Source organism: Mesoplodon mirus, assembly GCF_964341445.2.
Source record: "Mesoplodon mirus genome assembly, chromosome: 12".
Lineage (NCBI taxonomy): Eukaryota > Metazoa > Chordata > Mammalia > Artiodactyla > Ziphiidae > Mesoplodon > Mesoplodon mirus.
Window position 1 is genome coordinate 1,218,129 of NC_138988.1, and position 23,562 is coordinate 1,241,690.

Sequence of the window (23,562 nt, forward strand, 5' to 3'; positions counted from 1 at the left end):
GTTTACCTTGAAAGTCGTGGCAGACTCAGGATTGGCAAGAACCAGCGGAGAGATGAGAACCATGCCGGAGAAGTGGCCGGGCCTCTCCGCGGCCGTGAGGATGCTGATGGCGCCTCCCTGCAATGAGAACGGGCGGCACGTGGTGTGGGCGTCGCCAGCGTGGGCTCTTAACCGCCCCATCGCGGGTCTCCTGCTGGGCCGCAGTCCCAGCCCAGAGCCCCAAGGACGGTACCTTGGAAGAGACACCCTCAAATGTTGGATAAACTAGACCTGCAATTACTTGCTTTCACATGTTTTTTTCGCCGGGTTTTCCAACAGCAAACATTTCAGAGAGATCTAAATAAGGTTCCTGCTTGTGGGCTGCAAGTTAAACAATAACATATTTCTATTTCATTTCAAGCCAAAAGCTGGCAGACCCCCAATTCACCCATTCCGTCAGCCTTAATATGAGATCTGAAAAAAATCTGATGATAATAAGAGGTTGCCACACTTTTTTTGTTTTCCTGGTTCAGTAAAGGTCCCAGAAATTTAGGTTCCAAGAAAAATAGTTAGTGAACGTGGGTGGTGCTGAAGGCATGTGGCCTTGGCTATTTGCTAAAGTTGAAGGTAACCTGAACCAAGGGCTGAAATCACACACCCTTACAAGGGCCAGGCAGGTAACAGACGCGTAGGAACAGAGCCCGACAGTGACCGGGGTGGAAGGGAGTGAAAAGTCACCCAGATTTCAAAACCAAGCAGCTCAAAACGTTCTTTGCCAGCCCCTGGGGCAGGGGGTCTAGAGGCAGGTTCGGCCTGGATGCTGCCAGTTTGAGAAGCCCTGATTTAAAGATTATAGTTGGCTGATTCTTAGAGGGTTTAATGTATTTAGAAGGTGAAAGGGATTTGGAATGACCTTTAAGGACTTGTTTCCTCTGGAACCCCATCCTAATTCCCATGTGTACTGTGTGACTCTGAAACGGGCAGGAGGCACAGGACCTGTGTTTCTCCACAGGCTGACTGAGGGGCCCTCCTGCCCTGAGATGCGGCCGTGCAGGGAGAAGTGCCCTTGGGGCCCCACCGTGAAGTGGCACCTTCCTGGCGCCTTGGGCCCTGGCAGGAAGGAACGGGCGGAGGTGAGCTTCTCTGGGGCCGCCTCCAAGATGCTGGCCCTCGTTTCCTGAACATAAATTGTCTGGAAACTCCCAGAGGGGGCCGTGCTGGCCAGGCAGAGCGCGATGGGGCCAGAGGCAGGGCGGCCCCCTGCATCCCGGGAGGCTCACCCTCCACCCACCGCAGGGCTGGGGCCGGGGCCCGGCTTGACTTAGAGGGCTCTTCCGGGGTCTACTCACCATGGAGTGGCCCAGGAGGAAGATGGGAAGCCCCGGGTGGTCCTTCTGCACAACGTCCACGTGCTGCAACACGTCCCTGATGAACACCTGGAAGTCAGACACCACCATCCTCTCCCCCTCGCTCTGCCCGTGGCCGACTGGAAGAGAACAGGAAGCAGAACCAGTTACCGGAGGCTGACTCCTGCCAAGCCCAGGGGTCTCCGCACGGAATTACCAGCCACTCTTTAGGGAGGACCCACCAAGGCCTTCCAAGGACTCTTGACCGTGGGAACTGTTCTCCCCGCATTTTACAGACTCGGAAGTTGAAGCACAGAGAGGTTAAGGAACGTGCCGAAGATCACACAGCCAGAAGTCATGAGCCAGGATGTGAACGTCACAAAGCCTGTCCACGCAGCCAGGATGCCTGCCTTGTGGCCGTATCCCAGGAAAAAAGAAAGGACAGGCCCGTGGGGTCTCACTAGGCCTCGTTTCTCGCCAAGTGGCCAGAAACAAGACAGATGAGGCTTGGAATTTCCTGGGCTTTCCCAAGTCCTCGACCCTCACAGGTGTGTTTCCAAGCGTTAGCTTTTCACCAGGTAACGTGCTGCATCCTGTCACCTCCCTTGACAGCTCTTGGTGAAGACAGTGCGACAGACATAAGACAGTCAAGTGCGCCTGCCAGAATCTTCTCAGCGAAGCAGCCATAAAACTAGGTCATGCTCCCTCCCTCCTGGATTGTACTGCCTGCCCCATATCCGTGCTGTTCACTTCCCTGCGTCCTTTCTGAGGGTCCCTCCACGCTCCCCTCGCCGAGGGACACCAGTCGCCATAGAAACCATAGAAACCGTGCAATGTGAGGGTTTGAAAACTGCAAACTAGAAGGAGCTCCCAGAGCACAAGGAAGCACAGCAAGCGGACCTGCCCAGAGCTGCAGGGACCATGCCGCCTGCTTCACGGATGGAGAGTGGAGGGGGCGCTCACAGCGGCTGGGACCGCTGGCCGCCCAGACCTCAAACTCGGAAACCCCTGTGTGGTCAGACCGCGAACTCCTGTCTCCTACTGTCCGTCCCCCCGAGTGCCCACTGTACACAGCCTGGGGCCCCCTTCTGTCACCCTCTCAGCGGCACCCTCAGTCCCCTTAAATTCATTTTTATTTTTTATTGTGGTAAAACAGCACCTTCACCATCTTTCAGTGCCAGCTCAGCAGCATCGAGCACATTCACACTGCTGTGCAACCGTCGCCACCATGCACCCCCAGAACCTTCCCACCTTCCTCCAGCTAAAACCTCCTGCTCCGGGCGCAGGCTGAACTGCACCCCCTCCCCCACTCGCTTCACATGCTGAAGTCCCCATCCCCACGGCTCAGAGCATGACTGTATCTGGAGACAGGTCTTTAAAGAGGTGATTAAGTTAAAATGAGGGCGCTGGGCTTGCCCCCAACCCAATCTGACTGGTGTCCTTGTAAGAGAAGATTAGGACACAGACACACATGGAGCGACGCCCGCCTGCAAGCCCAGGGGAGAGGCCTCAGGAGGAACCAGCCCTGTCCACACCTCCATTTGGACTTCCGGCCTCCAGAACTTTCAGAAAATAAATTGCTATCGTTTACGTCACTCAGTCTGGGGTACTTTGTTATGGCAGCCCCAGCTGACTGATACACCCACTAAACAGTACTCCCCCTACCCCACCCGCCATCCTTGGAAGATAGTTCAGTAATGATATGGCCAGAGTATTATGTTTAATACTGCCATTTAAATAAATTTATTTATTTATTTATTTTTGGCTGCATTGGGTCTTTGTTGCTGCATGTGGGCTTTCTCTAGTTGCGGCGAGCAGGGTCTGCTCTTCGTTGCGGTGCACGGGCTTCTCATGGCGATGGCTTCTCTCGTTGCGGAGCATGGGCTCTAGGCATGTGGGCTTCAGCAGTTGTGGCTCACAGGATCCAGAGCACAGGCTCAGTAGTTGTGGCACATGGGCTTAGCTGCTCCACGGCATGGGGATCTTCCCTGACCAGGGCTCAAACCCATGTCCCCTGCACTGGCAGGCAGATTCTTAACCACTGTACCACCTGGGAATCCCCAGAGTATTATGTTTAAAGTTCAAATTATTACAAATATGTGACCATTATTTTCTCTGGGTGTTTGTTACTAATTTAATATATGATTAGATTCATTAGTTTCAAAATAAATTTGTTCACAACTATAGATTTTGCTGTTTTACTTTTCAATTTCATTTTATTTTGTGAATACGTAAACATTTACCTGGTTCAAAAGTTAGAAAAATAAAAAAAGATTCATCCAGTGACATCTTGCTTCTATTCCTGTCCCCTCTACCTCTCCCCTCTTGCTCCCTATGGCTAATCATTTTAACTATTCTGTTTTTTCTTTCAAAGCAATTGTTTTTGCAAAAATAAGAAAATTATCTTTTTTTTTTTTTTTTTAACATAGAAGGTAGCATGCTACAGACCCACTCTATTCTATGCCAGTTTTTTTCACTTTTAACGTATTCCGGAGATTATTTCATTATCACAAACAGGCCAAGAGTTCTTCCCCTGTCTTAGGGCTATGCAGGGCTCCTCTGTGTGGGTGAAGTACAGCTTATTCTGGCCATCCCTCATCAAAAACCATTTGTGTGACATCCAATCTCTCGTTTATTAAACATCTGACTGTAATGAATCACTGGGAATGTTTTATTCCATCTTTGTGAAGGTGCGCCTTCAGGGTTTACGTCTAGGTGGCAAGGCTGTTTGGTTGAAAGGTGCATGCAGGTGCCATTTCAGTAGAAGTTGCCCACTTCCCGTCCACGTGGGATGGGCTGGGTTGAACCTATCAGCCTCCCAACAAAGCACGTCGTTCATTGTTTGTATTCTTGCTCTTAAGACAGAGGAGAAAGTATAGGTCGAACATCTCCTTATATTTCAAGAGTCACTTGTATTTCTTTTCCGGTAAACTGAGAATTTCTGTCTTTCCTTGCAGGGTTTTGCATTTCTTGGTATTTAAGAGCTCTTTGTATATGAGTTGGTGATTTGTCCTTTGACTTGATGTTGTATTTAAGCTACAGAAGATTTTTATTTGAAAAACTTATCAATCTTGGGACTTCCCTTGTGGTGCATTGGTTAAGAATCCGCCTGCCAATGTAGGGGACATGGGTTTGATTGACCCCTGGTCCGTGAGGATCCCACATGCTGTGGAACAACTAAGTCCGTGCATCACAACTACTGAGCCTGTGCTCTAGAGCCCGTGAGCCACAACTACTGAAGCCCGCGTGCCTAGGGCCCGTGTTCCGCAGCAAGAGAAGACGCTGCAATGAGAAGCCCGCGCACCACAACGAAGAGTAGCCCCTGCTCGCCGCAACTAGAGAAAGCCTGGGTGCAGCAACAAAGACCCAACGCAGCCAAAAATAAATAAATAAAAAATAAATTCATTAAAAAAAACTCCAGCTTGAGCACTAGTTGCTTTAAAAAAAAAAAAAACCTTAAAAAATTATCAATCTTTTCTTTTTATGGCTTCTGTGTTTTGATTCTTAGTTATAAAAGCCTTCTCTACTCCAGGGGTATAAAGAAACTCAGCATTTTTTCTATGAGTTCCTTTATGGTTTCATTTCTTGTGTGGGGGGGGATAACATATACATAACATAAAATTTACATTGACCTTTTTTTTTTGGCCATGCCGCACAGCATGTGGGATCTTAGTTCCCCGACCAGGGATCGAACCCGTGCCCCCTGCAGTGGAAGCGCTGAGTCTTAACCACTGGACAACCAGGAAGTCCTACATTAACCATTCTTAGGTGCACAGCTCAGTGGCATCAAGTACATTCACACTTTTGTGCAACCGTCGCCACCATCACCTCCAGATTTGGTTTCATTTTCTACATGTTACTCTTTGATCCACCTGCAGCTTATCGTGGTACCTGGTGTGAGACAGGATCTCTTTCCGGACGGTTCTTTTCTTCTTAAAATCGAGGTGAAGTTCACATACCATAACGTTCACCACTGTCAAATGTGCCAGTTCGGTGGCATTCTGTATATTCACAATGTTGTTCAACCACCTCTATCAAGTTCCTAAATGGTTCTGAATTGTGCTAGCAGAATTTACGAAGGAGTCCTTCATCACCTCACTGAACTGGGGCGTCCCCCGATCCCATGTGAAGGTTCCCCTTTGACTTGAGTCTGGCCTGTTTCTGGAGGGCTGCTCGGTTCTGCTGGTCTGCCTGCTCACAAGTCAGCCCCGTGACGAGGGCGCCGCAGTGCTACCCGCCCCGGCCGCCCCGCAGGCCCTCCCGTGCTCCCCTCCACTGTCCCGAGGCTTCCTCTCCCCACGATGCACGCTGTGCGCCCCGCCCGCGCCCCAGAGCTGCAGATCCGCTGCGTGAGCCCCTGGTCACAAGAACCCCCGACTGTCCTGTGGATCCTCAAGCACCTTCCAAAGCGGCTCTGCTCCCGGGTCCCACTCACTTTCTGAATCATTCAGGCTCCAAACAGGCCTGCTGTCTTTGACCTTCATTCTACCCTATGTCGAGCTGGTCCCCAAGCCCTTCCAGGTTTCTAGGTCCTCAGCCTCCTGGATCGGCTGCTCCTTTCCACGCCTACGCCACTTGCAGGGGGCGAGACGCTCATCGCCTTTTACCTGGCGACAGCTTCCCACCCAGCCCCCCGCCTGCCCTAACCCCCTCGGCACCCCTCTGGAAGCTGCTCTGACCTTGCAGGGGTCAGAGTCGCCCCTGTTTCAGAGCTCGGTCCACGTGCGCCAGCCCGGCTGTCGGCGCCTCTGGTGAAGGCTCCTCTACTGGCCCTGCTCCCTCACTAGAAAGCACGCTCGAGCCGCACTCACACCGCCCCGCCCGCTGTCCCCCAAAGCGCATCCACGGTTTCCCGCTGTGCCTCTCGTACAGCAGCCCCCTGCTGCGGGGCCCTCAGCCCTGCACCAGGCCAGGAGCAAACCTTTAAGGCCCATCGCCGCTCTTAACACTTCCACGGAGTCAATTCCCTCCACACAGGTGCACGTTTCCCCTTCCCCCCCAACCAGGTCTTGTCTCTATCACAGGGGAGCTGAGTGGAGCTCCCCCAACTTCCCGCCTCCAGCACCACTCCTCCCCCATGGACCGAGGGGCCCTAGAGCCCGGCTGACAAGCAGCTCTGATGGGTGGGCGGCGGCCCCCACGGCACAGTGCCGTGGGCGACGGGTGAGGTCTGCCGCAGACTCGGGGAGGAGGCTGGGCCCACACATGCCCCACACCTGCCAGGGCTGAGCTCGGGATCAAGGATCCCATTCTGTCCTGCATGTTCCTCAGGGCTCCTCGCAATGGCCTGGCAGGGGTGGGGGCCTGCTATACACCTGATGAAATGAACTGTGGCCAGTATTTCCATAACGGCCACTCGCCAGAGATTCACCTCCACTACCCGGGCCTCACTGATCGATGCATTTCCTTTCTGTCACGTACACTGAGCGACAGTTCTGCATTTGCAATGAAAATTCTTTTCCTCATATTGTTTAAAAGAAAGAACCCTGCACCACAGGCCTTGATCCAGCATATTTTTTGTTTTGTTTGCCCTGATTCTGCTATGTACTGTGTGTTTTTTATTTTCTGTATTTTGATGCTTTACCATCTGGTTAAAGCTGACCCTGGAGGGACGGCTGCTCCCAGGGTTAGCGAATTTCTAGAGACAGGACAGAACTGGCCTCTGAGCTGGCCTTTCACATGCAACCCAACCCGCCCAGAGCCCACATCCCACCTCTCACTTTCTGGGCTACTCTCCTGATGTCCTTGTCACCCAGGGCCAGGTACCGGACAACCAGGGCAGCCCCTAAGCCCGCGCGCGAGCCCACTGAAATTATTCAAACCAGCCCATCCTCAGCCTGCTCAGCCCGCCTCACCATTCCTGCTCGTGGAAAATGCAGTAAAGGCTCCCGTCTACATTCCCCCCACTCCCTCTGCCTCCTGACCAGCCCTGGTGCTTCCCTGAGTGGCCCTGTGTGGGGTGCCCTGCCCCCTTTCCAGGGAATTGTGAATATAATAAATTCTCCCTCATGACAGCCATTTCCGTGTCTGTGTGTCTCACCACATCTGATTAAAACCAATCCCAAGGACCCCTAAAACACTCGAGCATCATATTCCGTGCACAGTTAAGTAGTTAATAATTCTTTGTTGAATGATGAAATAATCCCTGTCTCTTTGTCTCACACAAAATATTTCCACCTGAAAATAACTTTCCACGGCACCACCGTGTGTTAAAAAGAGATGACGAGGAAGTATCCAGAAAGCTGATGATCCTGTTAAAGCTGGAATAGGAAGAAATGAGCATCTGACTTCCCTTTTCTTAGGGAACCAGTTCTACTTAGTACTCATTTTCTCAGAGAAGAAAAATCTGGTGAAATGTAGCCTTGAGTAAGGAAAGACAAAGCATTAAAAAAACAGTAATGACAACACCCGATATTTACGCAGCAGGTTGTAATTTGCACAGCCCTTTTCCCAGGGTTATTTCACTTGATCCTCACAACCCCATGAGTTAGAGATTCTTTTCCCCATTTTCTAGCAGAGAAAACTGACCCTCGGACAGACTGGATGGAGCTCAGCCTCCCAGTGAGTTACAGGCCGAGCAAGGGCTCAAGCACTGATTTCAGACCCCAAATCTGGTGCTTTTACTGCCACTTCCCTTGCCAACGAGTAGACCAGGGCCTTGCGGCACGGCTGGATCTGACCCAGGAAAGTCTGATTCCAGAGCCCGCCCCCTACACGGTGGTGACTCAACACGCTGCCTCTGTGCTCTTCTATTCTGCCCCTAAATCTACCTCAAACGTTCTTCCTGTTTTAATCAGAAGAGATGGCCGTGTGTGACTGAAAACACAGGCAGGCATTCACACCAGGCCCGTGAGTCTAAACGATGAGATGGTTTCCTCCAGACCCTGGGGTACCAGGCTCCCAATTTTGCCATTTTCACAGCAAAAGCCCTGTCTGGTGAGGGGTCCACAGCAGGGCCCTCACTGCGGACCACACGCTCCCCACTCGGGGCGGGGGGGGTGTCTGCACAAACAGAGATTTCTCATTTCTCGCCTCCGCTCCTTTGGAGGCTCCAAGCAGACAGCATTTCCCTGACCCAGGCTCTAGGGACACGGCTTTGTCTCCCTGGGAAAATCTGACCAGTCAGAGGACGGACTTCCATCCCGTGGGGGCTGGCCCTGCATTCCTGGCCGGCGCACAGGCCAGCACGAAGCAGGAGGGGGACTCCTGCAGGACGTGTGGTTCAGGCCAGCGAGACAGACGGTCACTGTGGCGCCTCTGGCCTCAAGAACCACAGGACTGGACGGGCAGGAGCCACGTGTGGGAATCACGGCCACACAGACCCAGAGAGAGAATAAAGCCACCTGGACGAGGTCCGGTGTAACAGAGCACTGTGAGGGGCCGGGAGGAGACCTGACTGAGCTCCCGTGTCCAAACTTAAAGGGCGTCACTAGCCTGTATACGTTACACAGAGAGAAGCCTATCTGGCACCTCGCAAAGTTGGAATTGCATACTTTACAACCCAGCCATTCCACCCCCAGGCATTCATACACCCAAGAGAAATTCCGGTGCAGGCACCATAGTCTCCTATGCGTAACATCGTTCGCTACAGCCTGTTGTCACAGCTGGAGAATGGACACATTGTAGCTAAAGGGATTATTCTACAGTAGTGAAAAAACGAATAAACGAAAGCTACATGTAGGAACCTTAGAAACAAAATACAGAGTGAAAAAAAGAAAGTAAGGTATTCAAGTTTAGCCATTTTATAGAAATCTAAAAAAAAAAAAACAAAAAAGAAAACGAAAAAACAAGCAAAAGCAAACTATCTATTTTTAGAGAGCCAAGCCTATGTGATAAAAGCATAGAATAAAAAAGCAAGGGAATGAAACACAAATTTTAAGATGGTAGTTACCACTAGTCACTTGCCCGTCTGTAAAACTAGGAGACATCTCCTGACCTCATCATAAAGCTGTTGGAATAAATGGACCAGCACAGCACACCCGGCAGGTAGTGGGTCTTCATCAAACACTCACTTGCATCCCCACACAGTCTCAGAGGAGAAAACCCATAAGTTTTCGTGGTGTTTAGCGCTCTTCCCCATCAGAGATTCTTCTGCATGTCTAACCTGTATTTCTCCTCTGCATAATCATGGCTTGCTTTCGCCTTGGTTTCCTTCTAACTAAAAATAAATGTAACATCTAACAGAACTTTTCTCCTCAAAACATTAAGGTAGGTCTGTTCAGTCCCCACCAGATGACAGAAGCTCCCATGTGGCGCCCGACAGTTGTTTGGAGCTTCTGTAACGCACAGAAAAACATGAAAACTAGGCAACCCAAGTTGAACCTCTGTTGAAACTGTAACAAATGCTACTTTTAAAAAGCAAAGGAGATCACCCATGGTGAAGTGAAATGCTTTAGAAAGAAGCACAGATCCCTTTCTCCAGGATGGGAGACGCTGTATTGTTAATATTTAGGAAGCAGAACTTTCTGAAAGCCTTGGAGATGCCAGCAACTAAAACCAGCTGAAGTCAGGACCCCAGAGCTTTCAGAAAAGACAGAAGGTGGTCAGCGTTTCTCAACCACAGAGAGTCAGTGGAAGTGACCACAGAGCAAGCGGGCAGGAGAAACGGCCCCTTCTGCCCCTGACAAAGGGCCAGCTCTGCACACTGAGGCCCAGGCAGGGCCCGGCAGGGGGCACGCCCTCACACACCCGGGTACTGAACCAACACTACTGCAAGTTCAAATTCAGCTAAGAGGTAACAAAGGCGAGAAGAGGCGCACTTACTAGCTCCCGGCCCGTGCCAGCCCCTGGGCCTGTGGGTCCTCCTGGCTGAGGACAGCAGCGCAAGTCTCGAGGAAGAGTCACCACCCCATTTAAGGACCAGGAGAACCAGGGAAGGACGAGATATGGAGAACAGAGCTGAGGGTGGAGGTCAGGAGCCAGCTCCACCTCACCTCCCTGTGACCTTGGGCAGGTGACTTCACCTCGGCCGGCTCAGCCTCCCCGCCTGCACAAAGGGGCGCTCGTGGACCCCACTCCGCGGGGTGCATGGGGAGTCAGGGAGAGCGAGGCACGGTGGTCGGCCCTGAGTGCAGCACGCAGCAAGCGCTCAGTGAGCACTCACTGCATTGCTGGTCAGGGTGAGGACGCGGGTGGGGACCCAGAGCAGCCCTGTGCTCTCTGGGCAGTGTTCCCTGCCGCTTTCAACTCCAGGACACACCAACTACCCCCAGGACACAGTGAAAGCACCCTCAGTCCTCAAAACCGGCGTTAATTATGCGTCAGCATCACTACTGCACACGAGGCTATGAAGTTAGGACGTGAGGATGAGGTCAGCGTGCCGGTGGTCCCGGGAAGTCTGGACCTTTCCTGTTGATTCCTCAAGCAGACGCAGGAGCAAATATACCCCAGGGCTCTGCTTCTTAAGGAGCCAGTGGGGGTCCCGTGGGATCACCGCGCAGGGTGGAGGCTGTGGGCCTGGAGTCCGGCCTCAGGCATCCTCCACCCTCCGGTGTTGTCAGAGCAACAGACAAGGCAGCAGGAGGCCTTGTGCCAAGGCCATCGGCTGGACTGTGGGCGTCCTGCTGGCCCCGACCACCCCCCATCTCGGGCCTGCCCTTTAAGGGGTTAGAGATGGGCCGCCTGGGCGCGAGGCTCGGCTCCCTGCGGAGGGTGGAGCTCGGTCCCGGGGGTAGCAGGCAGGAGGGTGGCAGCGGGGCCCCGGACGCCATGGGGCAGCAACTCTGGAGGGGCGGCAGCCACAGTCACGGGGGGCAAATCTAAATTCACTAAAGTGCAAACCGTCAAAACGCAGGTCCTCAGCCTCACCAGCCCCATCGTGAAACATTCCGCTCGGCAGCGTTGAAAACAATTTCTACTGCGGAGGCGCCATGTGGAATGAGGAAATCACCTGGGCCCGCTGGCCTGCATTTAAAATGTCACTTAAATAATAAAACCCTGCACCCCGCCTCTGACTGCAGAAGTAACACACGTTCAAGGCCGATCTCTGCGGAAAGCCAGGAGAGCGTCGGGCAGCCCGTGTACGGGTCACGGGACGGCTCTGGGATCAGACGTCCTTGAACCTAACCCGGCCCCCGCAGGCGCAGCCTCCTGCAGGGTTTCAGCTCCTCTGGGCCCGTCTCCTCACCCCCGCTCCTGAGACCGTGGAAAACGTGAACCAAGACCACCTGTGTGAAGTGCACAGGGCAGGGCTGGGCACAAAGTGGATGGCGAATATTAGTTGTGGAAATGAAAAAGTAACCAAACAAAAGCAACAGGAACTTCCCTGGCGGTCCAGTGGCTAAGACTCTGCGCTCCCAATGCAGGGGGTCCGGGTTCGATCCCTGGTCAGGGAACTAGAGCCCCCATGCCGCAACTAAGAGCCCACATGCAGCAACTGAAGATCCCACACGCCACAGCTAAGACCTGGCACAGCCAAACAAACAAATAAATTAATTTAAAAAAAGTTTTTTAAAGCAACAAACCAGTCCTGCCCTCACCAAGCAAAAGTAAACACAACGAAAGTCTGGTCTCATTTCTGTGGTGGCCAAAGTGAACTGTACCAACTGACCTGGGACACCCTCCAGCACACATCCCTGGGAGAAAAAAAACTCAACTTGTGAGGGACGCCTCCACTGTCACCACTTATGTTTTTAACAACCCACAAAACCATACTGTCTGTTCCCTGTCCTGCCTGTGGCCCTGGGTGCTACCTCGGCAGGGTCAGGGCCGGCTGGCATGGCCTCCTGGCTCTTCCCAGCCAGCCTGAGTTCTCCCAGACAAGACAAAGCCACTGTGTCCTCTGCCGGGCGAGAGGCTCACGCTGGGGCACCCATGGGCCTCACAGTGGGGCAGAGGGTCCTGGTGGAGGTGGCCAGGAGTGCTTTCCAACCAGAGCAGCCGGGAGTACAACCGGACTCCTCGTTCAGTCAACACCCTCATCTCCCATCCAGGCGGTACACGTCAGGATGGGGTTGGGGAGGTCAGTCCTGCAGTTGACAGGGTCCTCTGTAGGGACTGCTGCAGGAAGAAGGTAAAAACCGACCACTTCAAATGGAACACACGCTTCCCAATTACCTGTTGGGTGTCCGGTCTTGGCTAGGCTCCGGGGCAGGGGGTTGATTTTCAACTTAACACATAAGACTGTAGTATTTCCCCCACTTTGACACATAATTTATACTTGTGATTTATACTGACTGCATGATGTCCCGTTAGGGGGATAAAAATCAAAACTCACTTTACTTTCAATGGTGGAGCACTGAGGTTGCCAGCAATGTTTGCTATTCTAAATAACACTGAGATGAACATCTTTTCACAGATATTTATAGAACTGTCAGGATCAACTTGCCAAGATGGGATTTCTAGATCAAAAGATATGAATATTTTGGGGAGTCCCCATTTATAGAATGAAAAATGCATTCCAACTTGAGAATTTCCGTCGTCCCCAGCCAAGCACAGAAATTTGAATTTCCTCACATCCTTGTTCACACCGGGAGTTACAGCTCTTTGTTTATTAGAGGAAGTAGCAAACCCACTTTCTTCTCATTACGGTACTTTGCTTCCAGGTAAAAACCCTATGGAAAGCTACTGTTTGGGTCTGAAGAACTTGTAATCAAATGTTTTTCTCTCCTTTTTTAAAGGCAGTTCATTTCTCTACCTGTGGTAGGGAGAGAGCCACAGAACACACAGTGACCCAAACAATGGTTCGTAAGATAACCAGAGCTCTGAGCTGAGCCAGCTGGAAGCCCCCACTGCCAGGAGCAGCTGTGTGACTACCTGGGCCACAACAGGTGCTCCCAGAAGAGATGCGACAGAAAGCACACACGTTCCAGGTCCAGCAGGCTTCCCTGAGACTGTTCTGGAGTTTCTGCTTCTGCTGAGTTCCCCTCAATGTTCTTTTGGAACGAGGATGCCAGAATCCCCACAGATCCTCCCGACCTTAGGCTGCAACGTGATCATGCTACTTAAAGTTTAGCCATCAGGGTTTCAAAGCCCGTTTCTAATGAAGGTCTGGCTTGTTTTCTGCGCTCCTGTGACAGTCCCCAGTCATGGGATTTCATGTTGCAGAAGTCCCATGAGCAACAGCATTCTACACTGAAGTGTAAGGACACGAGACCAAAGACAAGTTAAAAACAGAGGAGCTGCATCCTTCAGCTAAAAGGCCACCAAAACTCACGTTCAGTCATCAGCCAACACAGTCTGCCAATGCTAAAAACGCCCTTGTGAGGCTCCAAGAGCAGACAGTGTGGGACAAAAGGACACTCAGAGGGCGAAGCGGTCACAGGCGATTTGGTGCAGGCTGGACGGGACCTTCGTGCTGCCTCTCGGGGAATACCGTGTGACCCCGGAGGTTCTGCTTCTGTGTCTCTCTCTCTCTTTAAAACAACGTGCATATGACAGAAAGTCCAAGATCACAGCTTGCTGGCCTGGAAAACAGTTTGTTTCCCTCAACAAAAGCCATTTCCTCCTTTTCTGTTTGCTGATGGTCCAGCCTTCCATCATGGACACCTGGACCAACACGCTTTCATCTCCTGAACTCCTGCTGCACAAGCTCCCCTCGATGGGAGGACAAAAGGGAGTTCCCTGCGGCATCCATGCAAAGCTCGACTGTACGAAGGACACAAAGACAGAAATTAATTTCTCTACTAATTGACAACAGCTTGAAAAAGGTATAAAGATGCCAGAATTCAGCATATGGGCTATGGAAACACATTTCGGCTCAGATTTTTTTTTTTTTTTGAGCTGTTACAACATGCTTTATAATATAACCAGCTAACAGGCTGTTAACGGTGCAGCGTTTCAGAAATAATGCATTCTCAGGATTTCATATTTAGAGGGTTTATTTGAAAACATCTTACTCTCCACTGCATAAATAAGAGGAAACAGCATGACAAAAAGTGTCATAACTATGGTTCGTGGTGTCTAGCGAGATAATCCTCCTTTTGTATCAAGCTGCAGGATGACTGGGCGAGGCCGGTTCCCCCGTGGGATGAGCCACCCCTTCCCACACATCATGTTCCTTTCCTGTTTCTTGAGCAAGCAGGGCTCTAGGCGACTTTGGGTGAGCCAGAATCACCCAGAACTGCCAGACCTTTCACCCAGATCTCTCGATGAAAGTTGAATACATACAGAAAGTGCCCGTGGCTTATAAACAGGCAACAGCTGTGGGGCAGGGAGAGGCATTCACAACAGAAACTCCAGGATGCGATGAGATCAAGGAATAAAAGTCTGTGACAAAATAACAGGATGCTCGGCCAATTCCAAATAACGCTGGAGAGCAGCAATCCCAAGAGCTTGAAAGTTCAGAAAAAGGTTTAATGTTAAAAAAATTTAATATAATGTCAAAGGGATGGGCAACAATATGCCCGAGCAGGCAAATGCCCGACCTGACCTGGCTTGTACAGATACTTCCTTTTTAAACTACTTTCTCCGTGTCCTTAAGGTCATCTTTAGTTTTGTTAGAAGACAGATTAAATAGACCACGTTCTGACTCGCATGTTTTCCTTGACCCCGTAAACCCCTCAAATGGCAGAGTTTCTGGAAGAAGAAAGAACACAGCTTCGGCACCAGGTGTGGGTTCAAATCCTGCTGCGTCTTGGCTGTGAGCTTGGGCAACCGCTTCCCTGCTGTGGTCCTGTTTCTCCCATCAGTTACACCTGCCCTGATTCCAGCCGGCAGGTGCTGGAGGGTTAAATGAGAACCAGGTGAAAGCAGCAAACATCAACCGGCAAACGTCGCTCCTCTTCTTCCACGCTTTGCCTTCCGTCCTTGCGGTGGCAACTCCAGGAACGCTTGAGTCCCAGCACGGGGTCTGCCCCGCTCTATGACGTGGTCCCCACTCAGGCCGAGGAGGCCTGAGCCTCACCCAGAGCAGCCCCCTTGGCGCCTGTCGTAGGGACCGGCCGTGGAGCATGGAAGGAGTGGCTGCACAGGGCACCAGCTCCTACGAGACCGGCTGTGAAATCTCCTGCGTTCACCTACCCTGCTAACAAAGGGGCTTTGACTTTTCTGCAGACAACGCAAAGAACAGAGTTTAAACAGAACAGGAGGGCTTCCCTGGTGGCGCAGTGGTTAAGAATCCGCCAGCCAATGAAGGGGACATGGGTTCGAGCCCTGGTCCGGGAAGATCCCACATGCCGCAGAGCAACTGAGCCCGTGCGCCACAACTACTGAGCCTGCGCTCTAGAGCCCGTGAGCCATAACTACTGAGCCCCCGTGCCTTGACTCCTGAAGCCCGCGCGCCTAGAGCCCGTGCTCCACAACGAGAGAAGCCCCCACTCTCCGCAACTAGAGAAAGCCTGCACACAGCAACGAAGACCCAATGCAGCCAAAAATAATAAATAAATAAAATAAAATACATTTATTTAAAAAAAACCAGAACAGGACACTCAGTGGCCAGGAGCCTGGGACAGAGGTGGCCCAGACGGGCACAAATCAGGGGGAATGGAAGAGAGAGAGTGGTGGAGCCAGAAGGTCAGGAGACAGCCAGGGGGCTCAGGGGGTGGCCAACACAGAGCAGAGTCCAGCTCCAATGGGCAAAGTCTTCTTCATTCTCCTTCAGGGAAAAACCAAAACTAAATACCCATGGCCACTTCCTCCAAGCGTCTGATGTTCCTATGTGCCCCGAGTCTCTCCAAGCTGCTCACAACCTGTGCAGACGGCAGCCACCCCCTCCCCTCCCTGGTCCAGCCCGGGCAATTTCCCATCTCACTGGGCTCCCAGGTCCCACTGCCATGTTTCCCCGCAGCTCCCCTCCAGCCCAGGCCTCTCGTGCTGCGTCCCTCACCTGCGCTGGTGGAAGAACCACAGGGTCCTCCCCTGCCTGCCCCTCCCCTCGCTCACCCCTCCCGGGGAGCCTGTCCGCCGACTCACTGGTCCACACTCTCCCCGACCCCCACGCTCTGCAGCGCCTGGCCTCCTCTGGCCCAGCACTGTCCGCAAAACCCTCCCGGTCTTTGGGCCCAGCGGGGACATGCTCTCGCCCCCACCCTCCTTTTTCCCAGGAAGGGGGTCTGCTAATCTGATGGGTCCTGTTCTAGACCCTGAGAGGGACGCCCCTGCGAGCAAGTGGACCACGGGGTGCGAGAAGGTCCTGCCCCTCCTACTCAGCAGGAACGGGAGCTCCTTGGGCACCTCTCCAGCTCCTGCCCTTTGATGGCCTGGGGCTCAGAGGAGGGGTCAGTACCGAGGTCGCATCCCAGGCCTCTGCCGTCTGTCCTTCCCAGGCACCACGCACGTCCGGCCTTGCACATGCTCCGGGGCTCCTTCCGGAACACTCCCCTCCCCCATCGTGGAGCTCAGCTCTCCTGTCTCATCCTGTCCCCCGCCAGGAGACTCCCTGATTTCTCACTGTCCTCTGGGGTCCCCAGCTCCAGTGTCAGCACATGATGGGGTGACCACACTCTACTTGGAGAACCACACCCCCCAGAGACAGTGCTCCTGGGGCAAGGACACCTCATCTCATCCCTGCATCTCCAGGCTCACAGCAGACTCTCAAGGATGCAAGGAGCAACAAGCGCCAGAGGCTGCGGGTCACAAGCGAGAGAACCTCCCCAGGTCAACCGACAGGCCCGTGGGAACAGATCACCGGGTATCAAGTCCAGCCCAGCCCAAGCGAGTGGGACTGTCACAGCTTCCTGGTGAAACTCAGGCCCCTTCTTTCTTTGGGGTTTGCTGTAGATGAAGCCTCCGAGGGACAAGGAGGCCACACAGGTGGTCTGGGACCCTGGGCCAGGAATCGAGTCACAATCCTGTCCCTAGCCTGCTGGGTGGCCTTGAGCAAGATACTTGCCCTCTCTGGGCCTTGCCTCTCCATCTGTGCAGTTAAGGACGCAACCTCCATATCTGCTACCATATAGCTTCAAGATGCTGTGCTCCCACTTTCCCATTTCAGAAAAAGCAGAGGGAAGTGCAAAAATGAATGAGACAGGGCTTCCCTGGTGGCACAGTGGTTGAGAGTCCGCCTGCCGATGCAGGGGACACAGGTTCCTGCCCCGGTCCGGGAAGATCCCACATGCCGCTGAGCGGCTAGGCCCGTGAGCCATGGCCGCTGAGCCTGCGCGTCCGGAGCCTGTGCTCCGCAACGGGAGAGGCCACAACAGTGAGAGGCCCGCGTACCGCAAAAAAAAAAAAAAAAAAAAAAAAAGGAGACAGAGAATGCCCCAGACAGCAGGTGGAGGCCAGCCCAGTGACCTGTAAGGGGACATATGTCCACTCTGGTCTCATTTACAAACACACACACACACACAAACACATACACATGCGTGCACACAGCCGAAAGAATATACCATAAAATGGGGTACTGTCACTGGGTAATCAGATTAAGGTTAGTTTTTTGGTCTTTTCTTTTTTTCTTTTTGTATTTCCCAAAATTTCTACGATGAACAGGTATTTTGCCATCAGGGGGAAAAAGTTAAGGCTTTTTAATCATTTTTTTAAAAATCACACTTGTACATAAGCACAGAAACATAAAGCCTGAAAATAAAATCAGCCAGCTCTGCAACCAGCCTACACTCCTATCTGCTCTCGAGAAGTGACTGTACTTGGAGTTAGCACATTCAGGTGTGAAAGTGACAGGCCGGGACTCAGCTAGGTGTCGTGGGCTTGGAGCCTAGGGAGCTGGGTGGGGGGTAAGGAGGTAATAACAATCAGTCTGAACGGCCCTTTAATGAGCCACACTGCGGCTGCTGGCCTGGATCAGCGCCATCAACACAATTCCCTAACCGCCACCGAGACGGAAAAAAGCGACTATCAAAAATAGCTCTAACAAACTCTTTTCATTACATTCTGCCACCTCTGCCCTCTCGGAAACACACCTGTGGGCTCATCGTGGTCCCCTGCTGGGCTGGCGGGAACACAGCTGCACCTCCCGCCGCAGCGCCCTTTGCAGTGGGCCCGCAGCTCCTCCCGGCCAGGCCTGACCCCGGCTTGGACTTGCTTTGACCACATGCAGCGCCGGTGACGTCGGCCAGATCTGGGCCCAGGCTCCAGAGGTCTCGCAGCTTCCAGAAGCCCTGCTAACCAGCCCGGCACCTCTACAGCCCAGGCCACCGCATGGACTCACAGGACCACAAGCCAGACACGAGGCAGGTGGCTTCTCACAACAACTGTCACACTGTCCTGGGTGAGAAAACCTTGGCACAGTCTGAACCTGCCCTCAGAGAATGCTGTTTTACGTGTTGAGGCTCGTTCTCCTGTGACGGGAATCTGGGTCTCCCAGCCCCCCGGGGCCTGGCCAGGCCAAGCACTGTGGCAGGTGAAGAGCCATAAGTAATACCTCAGTCAACAAGCTTTGCATCTGTTGATTTTTAGGCTGTTATTTACTTTAAATGACAAAGCACATGAACACAGCCTCCCATCTGCTAACCCTATAACTTGGGTGTGTGTCTGCTACACCTTTTTCCACAGCCACACGCACGTCTGTGCCTCCGGATAATTTTGTGTTATGCTCTTCTTTTTCTTTCCATAAATGGCACTCTATTTTTCTCCTTAACAATATGTCTTAGAGGCCTTTCCATAGCCAAAATTATACCTCTCTTTCCTTTCAGCAGGTGGGGTCTGAGTGTGCCCTGGTCTGGACTAGCCACCCCTCTGGGTGGGCACGAGGGCTGTTCCTGACTTTTCAACTAGAGCAGGTTTGTGCATACACTCTGGGCCCCTCTGGGTGGAAAGAGAAATGTGGACTCAATGGTCAAGCAAGCATTTTAAAGAGAAAAAAAGCAGTGGGGGGAGACGCCAAAAGCCAAAGACCACTGAACTGACGGGTCCTGAAAAGCCAGCGGAGCTTCCCTGGCCCTGTGCTTCTGGTTTCTGTCGCTCCCATCTCTCTCAGGCTCCCTCCCTTTCCAACCCTCCTGAAGCCTCAAGCCCACATAGCACAGGACTGTCAAATAGAGTTTAATCTTTCCTCCCTTAATCTAAAAAAGCGTATCCGCTGAAGTTGCTATATTTATCCAAGAGAGGAAAAAACTGCCCTCCATTTACTTGCTCTTGTACCTTTGATTGATTTTTCAGAGTCAACAGCCTTGCATTTAAAAAAACTTTTTAAAAAAGACTTTCTACTTTTGCATTGTAAAATAAACATCAGATTCTTACGGGAGAAACACTAGGAAAGGAATCAGTATGAAAATGGGAGACAACATTCACAGAAGTGCAAAAGGAACCCAAAAAGATTTAAAAAAAGAAAAAAGACAAAAGGAAGAGAAGCAGCAGAACAAACAGTGAAGCAGCACGGAGCCCCCGCCTGATGGGGGGGCCATCTGGCCCAGGGAAGGCAGATTCGCTTCCGCACCTTCTCCCTGGTGGTGAAGGACCCAGGAATGCCCTCAGGGCTCAGGCCTGAGCCCACGCACAATGGCCCTGGACCCAAGGTTTTCCAAGCTGGCACGGATCTCTGTTCCACAGACTCTCCGGGCGTGTATGGATCGGCTGCTGAGCTGGGTGTCCGTGCCTTCACTGAATCAGCATCAGACACTCTTGGGCCTGAGTTTTGGCTCTGCCATTCGGGAGCCCCGTGCAAACACTGTCACCTCTCTCCTCGCTGGAAGTGGTGATAGTAACAAGGGCAGCATGTGGTCCACGGGGAGGAAAGTTCCTTCTGCAAAAAAAAAAGGGAGCTCGGAAGCCACTGATGACACAGGGCCACATGCTACAGGATGACGAGGACCCTGGTCCTCGGGACATGCAGGTCTCACCATGCCCAGCAGGCATCCGGTCCTCGCAGATAGGTCTCCACTTCCACCCCTGCCTGTGGCGTGGTGTGCAGGGTGGGCCGGCCTGGACCAGTCTGAACCAGTCTGAACCAGCTAGTACCGGCCGAGCCCGTCTTTCCTTGGGTGGCACTCCCGTCACAGCCATGTCACAGCCTCTGGGGCTCTGCCCCGCCGTGCACTTCTCAGCTGGCTTCCTGGTTCTGCAGGCCCTGCCTCCCACACACCAGTGTCCTGTTCCGGTCACTTCTGGTTGGTGGCCATTTTAGCGGTTGGGGTGGGGAGGGGGGCCGCACTTACCCCCCTCCCTGGTTTCTCTGAGCTTCCTTCTCCTGCTGGTGCTTCTCTCTGCAAACTCAGCACCGGCCTGCGAGAGCCCGTGTGGCAACCTCCGACCCTGTGACCCGCCAGGCTCGCCATCCACGCAGTCCCACCCAGTTCCCGCTGAGCTCCTGGGACCCCCTGAAAGGAGGAGGCGCCCAGACTAAGTGAGGAAACGTCTCCGTTTTAGGGAATCAGTCCTGCTGTCACCCTCACGACCATAAAAGGCAAAACGAAGAAGAAACAAAACATATATATAAAAAGTGCCACACCAAAAGGTTCCAAGACGGCAAGAAATACTTCACCTCTGCTCCCGTCTCCTCAACCATAAGATGAGAATTCTTAAACCTCCTGCTGAGGGAGGGAAGGCTACTGGGAAACCTGGCAACACTGTACGTGCACCCAGGGCCTCCACGTGCATCACCCGGACGACTTCTCAAAGCAGCCCTACTAGGCAGGGGCTGCTGCTGGTCCCCCATCCGACCCAGGAGGGAGAGACCCACAGCGCCCGGGGCCACAGCTGGCCGGCTTCGCTCTGGCCACCTTCGGCTGTTAGTCCCAGGAGGTTCACTCTACAGGCTACGAGGCAGGGTCCTGAGTGGTGCCTGGGAGAGGGAGGCGTGCCCGAATTCCCCAAGGCCTTGTCCGGGGAGGCCAGAGGCTCGTGCCTGCACCCAGTCTCTCCCTGCAGGGCGCCCAGCTGGGCTCCCCATACCCCCTCCCACTCAGCAGCTGAGGAAATCAACCACAACCACGGCGAGGGAGAGGGGAATGTTGAAAAGAAAGGGGTTTTCCAGGCAGGCATCTTCTGAGATGTACTTTCAAATGTGTGCACTCACGTTCACATATCCTGCACCCTTTAGACAGGAATGTCCCCCGATGCTGCTTTCTGTTTCAAAATTCGCCCTGAGCCCAAGGGAGGGGACTGTGTAGGAGGGACGCAACCTCTGACAAGGCACCGGGTGTTTGGTTTTTACGCCTGCCTCCCGGCACCCTTAGCCTTCGGGAGGGGCTGGCTACGGGAGGGCCATCAGACCCCGGCCACTCTCCCAGATGACACAGCCCCATCTGCACGGGGCGGCCCCAACGTTGCTCAACCTCAGAAGGAAAAGCAGAAGATCAAGCCTTAATTCAATTTCACTTCTCGTGAGCCACCGTGACCCAGGAACTGGGGAAAATCCAAAGTTAAAACTGGGTTCACGTGAGCTGTGCTCTGGTCTCTGCGACAGGTTTAAATATCTGCACGCAGCTCCATGAAGTACAGGATGCTGTCCTGCCCCCCCCGCCCTCCCTCGTCTCAGCCCCCTCCCCACACACGGCAGTGACACGAATGTCAGGCGTATATCAAAAGACGTTTTAACAACAGCTGCAAGAGAAGGCTGCTTCTGAGCACACGTGGGTGGGAGCATGCAGACGTGGCGCGTGGTCAGGAGGGCGGCCACCAGCCGGCGGTGACTCAGCACAACTGGACTCTGGCAGATTTGTGGGACGTGTCACTGCTGTCCCGAACCCAGAACGAGGGGCACCCAGTGCGGGCCCCGGCAAATGCACCAAGCCTTCTGAGGCCCCAGACCTCTTCCACAGGAGGCAGGCACCCAGCGTCCATCACCGGTACCACCTTCACAACTGTGTCCTGGTCAGGCACCAAATATGTTAACATTTACCCAGTATATTTCTTTACACGGGGACTCGTATCCTATACCAACACACTTGTCAGACACTTTCTAACACTGCTGTTAAAGGAGAACCAGAGTCGCTTCCCATAAACAGAGAGTAACCGGCACAGGCTGCTATTTGCCTACCCGGCATCTGTTCTCTCCCGTCTTCTTACTAACCTAATCCTGATTTTATCCACACGGGCAATGAACCCAGCTAGAGCACTCTATCTCCCGGTCTCCCTAGTCATCAGGTGTGGCCACATGACTAAGTTCTAGTCATTAAGATACACGAGGAAACTGATGGATGAAACTATCTAGACGGAAAGTAGGCAGCATTTCTAATGTCTGAAATGTAAGTGTGATGGGATGGGTGGTACTCTGGCTGCCGTTTTGGACCAAGAGGGACACTTGAGGCTGGATGCTCTTCTATCTGGCAGAACAGATAGAAAAAAGCTGGTTTCTTGACAACACAATAGAGCTGTCGTCCCGGGGTGTATTAAACGTGACTGTTGTTATAATATTTTGACACCTGGGGCCTTATGGACCCTGGGGAAACCAGGGGGAAGCCCTCCTAGGGCTATCCAATTCCCACAGAATATCAACCTGCCTTCCAGGGTGCCTTTCGTATGCAAACTAACCAATCCAGAGCCCACTCACCCCACCCCCTTCTCCTCTATCTGGCTCTCACACTCAGGCCAATATCCTCCTGCCGTAATTCACCCCAGGGTCTGTACCAGACAACTAGAGACGGGCCCCCACTCCCCTGAGCCCACTGAAATCATTCAAAGCAGCCAATCCTCAGCCTGCTCCCCCTGCCTCACCAACCCTCTCCAGGGAAACCTCAGTAAAGAGTCCTGTCCCCAGTTCCCTGCTCCCCCTGCCCCTCCTGGTCCTTCCCCATGTGGCCCTGTATGGGGGTGGCATCCCCCACTTCTGGGACTGTAACAATTATCTTTTTTTTTTTTTTTCCTTACAACTATCTTTTCAATGGCAGTTGTCTCCTGTCCCTGATCTGTTGATCTCACCATACCTGAGTTATAATAAAACCTACATCTTAAAACACAGGCCTGGAATATCTCCAGACATCTTTCCAGTTAGAGAGAAATTAACTTTTTCTTGTTTAACCCACTGTTATGATCCATCTTTATTCCAGCAACAAAACTTAATTCCTAACTGATATATCATTTTACGATTTCTTTTTTTAATATACAGCAGGTTCTTATTAGTTATCCATTTTATACATATTAGTGTATACATGTCAATCCCAATCTCCCAGTTTATCCCACCACCACGACCCCCCCCCCCCACCGCCACTTTCCCCCCTTGGTGTCCATATGTTTGTTCTCTACATCTGTGTCTCTGTTTCTGCCCTGCAAACCTGTTCATCTGTACCATTTTTCTAGGTTCCACATATATGCGTTAATATACCATATTCGTTTTTCTCTTTCTGACTAACTTCCCTCTGTATGACAGTCTCTAGATCCATCCGCATCTCTACAAATGACCCAGTTTCGTTCCTTCTTATGGCTGAGTAATATTCCATTGTATATAGTACCACATCTTCTTCATCCG

At 52.6% G+C, this 23,562-nt stretch overlaps 1 protein-coding gene across 3 annotated transcripts in view; it reads right to left on the reverse strand.

The window, feature by feature from the left end:
* Nucleotides 1-23,562, reverse strand: part of MGLL (monoglyceride lipase) — a 253,365-nt gene that overhangs the window by 22,933 nt on the left and 206,870 nt on the right. For all 3 annotated transcript variants that reach the window (XM_082639168.1, XM_082639169.1, XM_082639167.1), the window contains 2 exons: nt 1,329-1,465; nt 7-117 (listed from right to left, as the gene is read on the reverse strand). In XM_082639168.1, coding sequence (XP_082495294.1) covers nt 7-117; nt 1,329-1,465 — 248 coding nt within the window. The remainder of the gene's footprint in view (nt 1-6; nt 118-1,328; nt 1,466-23,562) is intronic.